Source organism: Oratosquilla oratoria, unplaced genomic scaffold (assembly GCF_046742065.1).
Source record: "Oratosquilla oratoria isolate Oo_2021 unplaced genomic scaffold, ASM4674206v1 SCAFFOLD60, whole genome shotgun sequence".
Classification (NCBI taxonomy): domain Eukaryota; kingdom Metazoa; phylum Arthropoda; class Malacostraca; order Stomatopoda; family Squillidae; genus Oratosquilla; species Oratosquilla oratoria.
The window spans coordinates 455,001-462,500 of NW_027467724.1; the positions used below are offsets into that span (position 1 = coordinate 455,001).

General features: G+C 40.2%; 1 protein-coding gene across 2 annotated transcripts in view; it reads right to left on the reverse strand.

The window, feature by feature from the left end:
• The window catches only part of mtt (mangetout), a 265,641-nt gene that overhangs the window by 77,868 nt on the left and 180,273 nt on the right, over positions 1-7,500 (reverse strand). For both annotated transcript variants that reach the window (XM_076182394.1, XM_076182395.1), the window contains exons 3-4: positions 7,461-7,500; positions 6,383-6,527 (exon numbers count right to left, since the gene is read on the reverse strand). The exon at positions 7,461-7,500 is cut by the window's right edge and continues 131 nt beyond it. In XM_076182394.1, coding sequence (XP_076038509.1) covers positions 6,383-6,527; positions 7,461-7,500 — 185 coding nt within the window. The remainder of the gene's footprint in view (positions 1-6,382; positions 6,528-7,460) is intronic.

Consider the following 7,500-nt stretch of genomic DNA (forward strand, 5'->3'; position numbering starts at 1 on the left):
TCAGTGTTGGTAGATCCAGTGCTAGTAGTCTCTCCACGTGTAGCTTATTTCCCAGACTGGCTGGAAACCAATTTGGTTCCTTCTCTTTGTATCCTCTCGATCTTGCTTACCTCTTTCACTCTTTGTAGGGACCATTCCTCTGGTACATATTCGTGAGTGTGTGTGTGCACGCGTGTGTGTATGAGCATGTGTGTGTATGTGCGTGTGTGCTCTTTTTGCGTGGATATACAGGCAGCTAAAAATTATTATCTATTTGCTATTTAACTATGATTTGAGCAGCAGGTTGTGTAAATAAAAAAAGAAATAAATTAAAGTGGACAAGAAAAAATAGGTAGACAAATAGAGAAATAGATAGCTAAATGAATAGACAAATATATAGATAGATAAATAGATCAATTAACAGATTAAAAATTATGTGGAACTTCCGCTGCCGTCATATTCTTACTCTCGCCGTTTTTTTACTTTTATTTCCATAAGCCCTTTTCATTTCATATCGGACACTCTCTGTGGTCCAAAACACGAGCCATCAGAAGGAGCTAAGTGAATTCTAAAGGTGTGGAATAAATCTATATGCAAATCACCCTACGAGACGCCGACTGATACAGTTCCTCTACTTCTCCGTTTTCTTTGAACTCGATAGGGTCGGCCGTTCTTGTTACCTGCAGGTTTCGTTCACTACGGCCTCTTTATTTAGATTGAACTGCCTCAGTCCTCTCTCACTTCCGTTCCGCCATCTATCCCAGTCGTTGATCATATGGGGAGTGTGCACCCCACAGGGTACAAAACTTATACCTTAGGCCAGCGTTTCTCAAGCTTTTTGCCTTTACATAACCTTCAAAATAAATTGAATGTCAAGGAACCACTGCGAAAAAAAAAAAAAAAAACCGCTGATACCATGGAACTTTCTCATCTTATTTTTTTTTTTTATCGTAATGATAGGTTAGATAGGATGATGTCTATGTTACATTATTACAATAACCAAGCATATGTCGTGTGTGTTTAAACATGTCTGTACCTTCGGAGACTTGCCTTCGGAACAACTGGCCTTACCATTATATTCTCGCTACTCCCTCTCAGTAACACTACCATCAGTTACTGTAATACTCTCATATCCATCCTCTTCGTCTGTTTAACTTCTTTCCATCTCAGACCTCTGCCCGCTACACTGGCCTTACCAGTAACACTACCATCAGTTATTGCAATATTCTCATATCCATCCTTCTCGTCTATTTTACTTCTTTCCATCTCAACGCCCAAACCTCTGCCCTCGACAGCAATACGGATCATACAACCGTTATGTCCATCTTCATTCTCGCCCTTAACGACGTCTCGTTGTCATATACTACATTGCAAACTTCTCTTCAGGTTATTCGTCCTTATCGCCCCCCCCCCCCCGGTTTCCTACTATCTGTTCCCCTTTCTCCCATAGTGTTCGCCTTTGTTCCAGGATACAAGCTGTCTTAGATGTTTACTCTCCATTTGGACAAGTTGGAGTGTCTGAGGCTGCTCTGCCATCACAACCCCGTCTTTGATGTCACCCAACTGTTTATAGTATCAACATACTAAAACGAGCTCGAGCATTTCTTTTTTTTGAGATGCAAGCTCCAGATTATCATGATGAATCCACTTATCTATAGACTTGGAGGTTTCTTCTCCTTTATAAAGGGGACAGACATGGTCCAACTGCACTATGGAAAGCTAGAGCAAGTTGGACATATACTTTGTGGAATAAGACAACAGTGACTGGAATAGTAAGGTTGTAGAAGGATTTGTGAAGACTGTTAAGCGGAACGTAGGTGAAATATTTAGGTAGAACTGGGCAAATCCCTCCCCACCTCTCGCTCCTTCTCCCCTCTCGAGAAAGAAGAAAATGCGAGGGAAGGGTATTCATAATATAACTTTGTCAAATCCATCATTATCGACAGCTGGGATGCCACAGAGAAAGGTAAAACAAATTGACGATCTCCAGAACATTAAGAGTACATACATACATACATACATACATACATACATACATACATACATACATACATACATACATATATATCAAATGTTTTTTTCCCCTTACAAGGGAGGTAGCCAAAGTCGGAGGCATAAATCCACACTCCCACCCATTTCATCCGCACTCACTCCACTCCCATCCACCACCTCCCCCTCCCTCCCTCCCTCCCTCCCTCTTATCTTGGATCCTCCTGGATGACGGGTCATTCCTGCATCTCGTCTACTGCTCTGGGTCAGAAGCAATGCAACAAGGCACAGCACATCCACATTGTTATTACATTAAAAGTGCCCCCCAAACACACACACACACACACACACACACACACACACACACACACACACACACACACACACACACACACACACATATATATATATATATATATATACATATATATATATATATGTATATATATATATATATATGTATATATATATATGTATATGTATATATATACATATATATATATATATATATATATATATATACACACACATATATATATAAACTAGTATACGTGGGTGGAGGTATATTACAACAAAAAATTATTAGAAAGGTAGTGACGGGGTGAAATAGACGAGGTTTGATAAAAATGCTTTTGATCACTGATAAAACATGAAAACAATTAACATGATAAATTCGATAATTAGTCTTACCCCGTCTTACGTGATATATATATATATTCACAAGAAATTAAAAACTAGAAAAAAAATGAAGAGCGATGTGAACTCGCTGCAATAATCCCTATTATAATGTACTTTTATGCAAACAGTTTGATAATGAAAAAGTCTATATGATTTGTCAACAGAGCAAAATAACATTTAGTATTAGTATGTGTGTATGTTTTGTATGAATGTATATATATATACCTGAATAAACTTATTTTCTGTACTATGATGAATGTGGGCAAAGCAGGTTTCATGTATTCATCATCAATAATAATTTATTATTATCATTATTACTATTATCAGCCTTAAAATAATAATAATAATAATAATTATTATTATTATTATTATTATTATTATTATTATTATTATTATCATTACTATTATTGTTAGTTATTGTCAGTCATTATTATCATTACCACTTATCATTATCATTATAATTATTATTTGTATTATTTTTGCTTTATTAATTATTATTATTATTATTATTATTATTATTATTATTATTATTATTATTATTATCATTATTACTATTATTATTATTACAATCATTATTATTGTCATTATCATCGTTATTATTACTATCATCGTTATCATTCACGCCCTTCAGTATGGAAGTAGCAAATACCGATGGGGAACAGTTCGGAACTGAATCAAAGCTTCTGTTGGCAGGCAGCCAGGATACAGGGAAAAGGACCAACAGACGCGAAAGAAGTTTGATAAGATAAAAATTTAAATATCGCCATCTTGGCCCCATGCAACATACTCAGAAGTTGGATGAATTGGTGCAGTGACCGTTAGGGGATCGGCACAAGTCCGGTTGTTCTTACAAAGACCATCAACTGTTTGATCTCCTATCGGAAAATCGTGATAATAAACAAACAAACACAAACACACACACACACACACACACACACACACACACACACACACACACACACACACACACACACACACACACACACACACACACACACACACACACACGACTCGGTGGTGCGGTTGGTAGAGTCCCAGACTGTCACTACGGCGGTCCGGGTTCGAATCCTGCCCAAGCTGAAAATAATTTCAGTATCGCTGTGCTTCGAGTCGTTACTCCAACTCTCGTGGGCGGGGAGTTGGGTGTGTGTGTGCGTGTAAGGTCAAAGCATTACCCATAGATCGGTCATACGAGCTCTGAGCTCTCTTCCGGGAGGGAAATAGCTGTCGATCACGAGTCCAACATATGATCCAAAGACCAAGGTGAATAACACGCGCGCGTGCACACACACACACACACACACACACACACACACACACACACACACACACACACACACACACACACACACACACACACACACACACACACACTCTCACACAACACCTCTCTCATCTCTTCTGGACGAAAATTAGACCTACTCGGACCCTGCGAACCTAATCTGGGACGAATTAATATGGGATAAAAAAAGACAGAAGGGTAGGGAGTGTGGGACCGGTGAATCTGAATATTCAAAATGACTCCGACTTAGTGAAGACATAGCCACCTAAAAGTCCGTTTTTCAAAACGATGGTAATTAGGAATCCCAGAAACAGATGAAGCTTGTCATTGATGTACACAATATGTCCTGCGTCGACGCGTGATTTTAATCAACGAGGGAAACCTCTATGTTCAGAGATCAGGGTCCAGGAGGAGGAGGAGGAGGAAGAGGAGGAGGAAGAGGAGGAGGAGGAGGAGGAAGAGGAGGAGGAGGAGGAGGAGGAGGAAGAGGAGGAGGAGGAAGAGGAGGAGGAGGAGAAGGAGGAGTGTGTGTGTGTGTGTGTGTGTGTGTGTGTGTGTGTGTGTGTGTGTGTGTGTGTGTGTGTGTGTGTGTGTGTGTGTGTGTGTGTGTGTGTGTGTGTGTGTGTGTGTGTGTGTGTGTGTGTGTGTGTGTGTGTGTGTGTGTGTGTGTGTGTGTGTGTGTGTGTGTGTGTGTGTGTTTGTGCACTGATGGGAATAACACAGAGGTAATAATATTCACAAAGACAGGAAAGGAAGGGAAAGGAAAGGAAAGAAGAGCATTACAGTTTTGACCTGATTGTTACCTCGAATTTGATAGTGGCTGGAATGCACCGGTCCTCAGGCCAGTCCCTCCCACAGTTGATCTTTCTGGGAAGAGACTTTGGACACATATCTGTACTGTATCAAGTTGTGACTGACTGTTTCTATAGCCGAAAAAGTAGGGAAAGGGGGCAGTCGCCGGTTGTCGGCTCTCCATATGTGAAAAAAATGTAAGAAAGGCACTTGGAGTTGACAAAGAAAGATTTTGGGCCCAGTCCGGAGGCCGACTGCCAGCCCCTCGGGGCTACAACTCCTGAAAGAGGTACCTGTCATTGGTACCTCCGTGCAAAGGAATACTGGTAACTGTGTCATGATTGTTCTTACTATAAGCATTATTATAGTGTCACGCGACAATGCTGGCAGCATACTAATCATTTCCCTCTTCTGAGGTCACAATGGTCAGGGTTTACATGAGGAGGACAAGTGATAACTACGCGGAAATGATACAGATCATTCACAGAAGGTTACATGTAAATGCCTCTCCGCCACGGGAGGGTTGTGTCGCTATGCCCTGAACATACTCATTACTCTTTTGGACTTTTTAATCTCTAATCTATAACATAATGCTGAGGAGATGAGCACCCACCCTCCCCCTCAACCTCAACCTCCTCTCCCATCAATGAAAAAATATTTTGACCATTTTGGGAAGATTACTATTATTTAACTGCGCGCACGTTTCAAGGTTCTTGTTCCGTGTATCGTCGTATTAAACACTGGGAAAACCTAAGATTCAAAGCATATTTAGAGAGAGGAAATAGGAAAGCAAGTTCGACTCATAAGACTCAATGAAGGTACCCTCACTCTTCTGTAAAGATAACAGCCTCCTTTTCCTTCTCCTACGGAAAGATTGCCTCAAAAAGAAGAGACGGCAGTGCAACATTTTTCCAGGAAAGATATACGGGAAGGACGGAAGATTACTGCTCAACCTGTGTCAATAATTGACTTATAGAGGGATTGATTGACTAATGATTGATGATGATCCATCTTGTTTTCACTGCTCTGAGTGAACGTGCAGAGGACCGTAGCGAGAGAAAACACCCGACCGGAAACTAAGCGTTTAGCCGTCGTGGAAACTTGGAGGACATTTTTGTCCGTTCCCTGCTATTATCGTTTATATTATATATTAATTTTACGAATTACTAGCCCACAGTAAGGTCATCCTGAAGAATCATCTGGGCGCCACGAGAAATGCAAGAGCAAAACGAATAAAAGTTTCGTTCTTAACTGCTCACGTCTACTGGTGGTGGTCAATACAGGTGTTCGGAATCTATTCGTGCAACATCCTAAGGCCGGCCACACACGTGCGGTTTAAACTGACAGTTACAACTGTTCAGTTATAACTGTCAGTCTAAACTGCACGTGTGTGGGTATCTCAGTATCACCGAGATGCCCACACACGTGCAGTTTCAACTGACAGTTATAACTGAACAGTTGTAACTGTCAGTTTAAACTGCACGTGTGTGGCCGGCCTAAGAGGGAGGCCAGTCCCCATTTGCAGTACAATGGGAAAAGGTCTTTGTAATTCCAGCAGAACAGGTACGATTCTTGGCCGTGACAGCCGGCTTAATCATTAGCATGATGTCATTGTGTGTGTGTGTGTGTGTGTGTGTGTGTGTTTCTGTGTACATTCATTACCTTTGGCTCGCTGCTTCTGAAGAAGCCGTTGGACAATGATATCGTAGGCCATCTCCTCAGCCACACCAGAGTCCTTCACCAGCTTTTCCTTGACAGCAATGCAAATGCTGTTGGCCGCGAGAAGGTCCTCGAGCTCTTCGAAGGCCTGAGGGTAAGGAAAACAAGAGAGAGAGAGAGAGAGAGAGAGAGAGAGAGAGAGAGAGAGAGAGAGAGAGAGAGAGAGAGAGAGAGAGAGAGAGAGAGAGAGAGAGAGAGAGAGAGAGAGAGAGAGAGAGAAGGAGAAAGGAAAAAGAAAAAAGAAAAAAGAAGACATAATTAAAGTTTCCCATAAAACGTGGAACTGTAAGACATTAAGGCATTCACATAATGTACAAATATATAAAAGATTACTATGAGGCAGATATATAAATGTATATATATATATATATAAATATATATATATATATATGTATATACACTGTAACACACACACACACACACACACACACACACACACACACACACACACACACACACACACATACACTCACATATATATGTATATATATATACATATATATATTTATATATATATATATACATATTTATATATATATATATATATATATATATATATATATATATATATACATACAGAGAGAGAGAGAGAGAGAGAGAGAGAGAGAAAGATAGGAAGGATATAGAGAGAAAGAGGGCTCAAACAAAAAGTATTTAGGTAAACTCAGATGAGGCCCAGGATAGAATAAATAAAGAGATTTTACAAATCGGCAGAGGAGATTACAAAAATAAGTTGATTGCATAATCAAAATAATCTACTCGAGTGCCACCCTCCTGCACAATTATTTGACAGTTTTATTGTTACTTCACTAACTTTGGATACAATGAGAAAAAATGTCTTCTTCTATTGAACTTGCTGGGCTGGCATTCACCCATAGAAATTTGAGTACATCTGGAAATGTCATCATACCCGGATGTATGCAATATTAGAACCGGGAGATACCTCGTTTTCTATTCGGGAGTGCAACCCCCATATCCTGGGACTCGGTCCCCGGAAGAAGTATATCAGTTAATCCCTCACCTTAATACCATAGTTGGATTCTTCGTAGATGATGGAGATG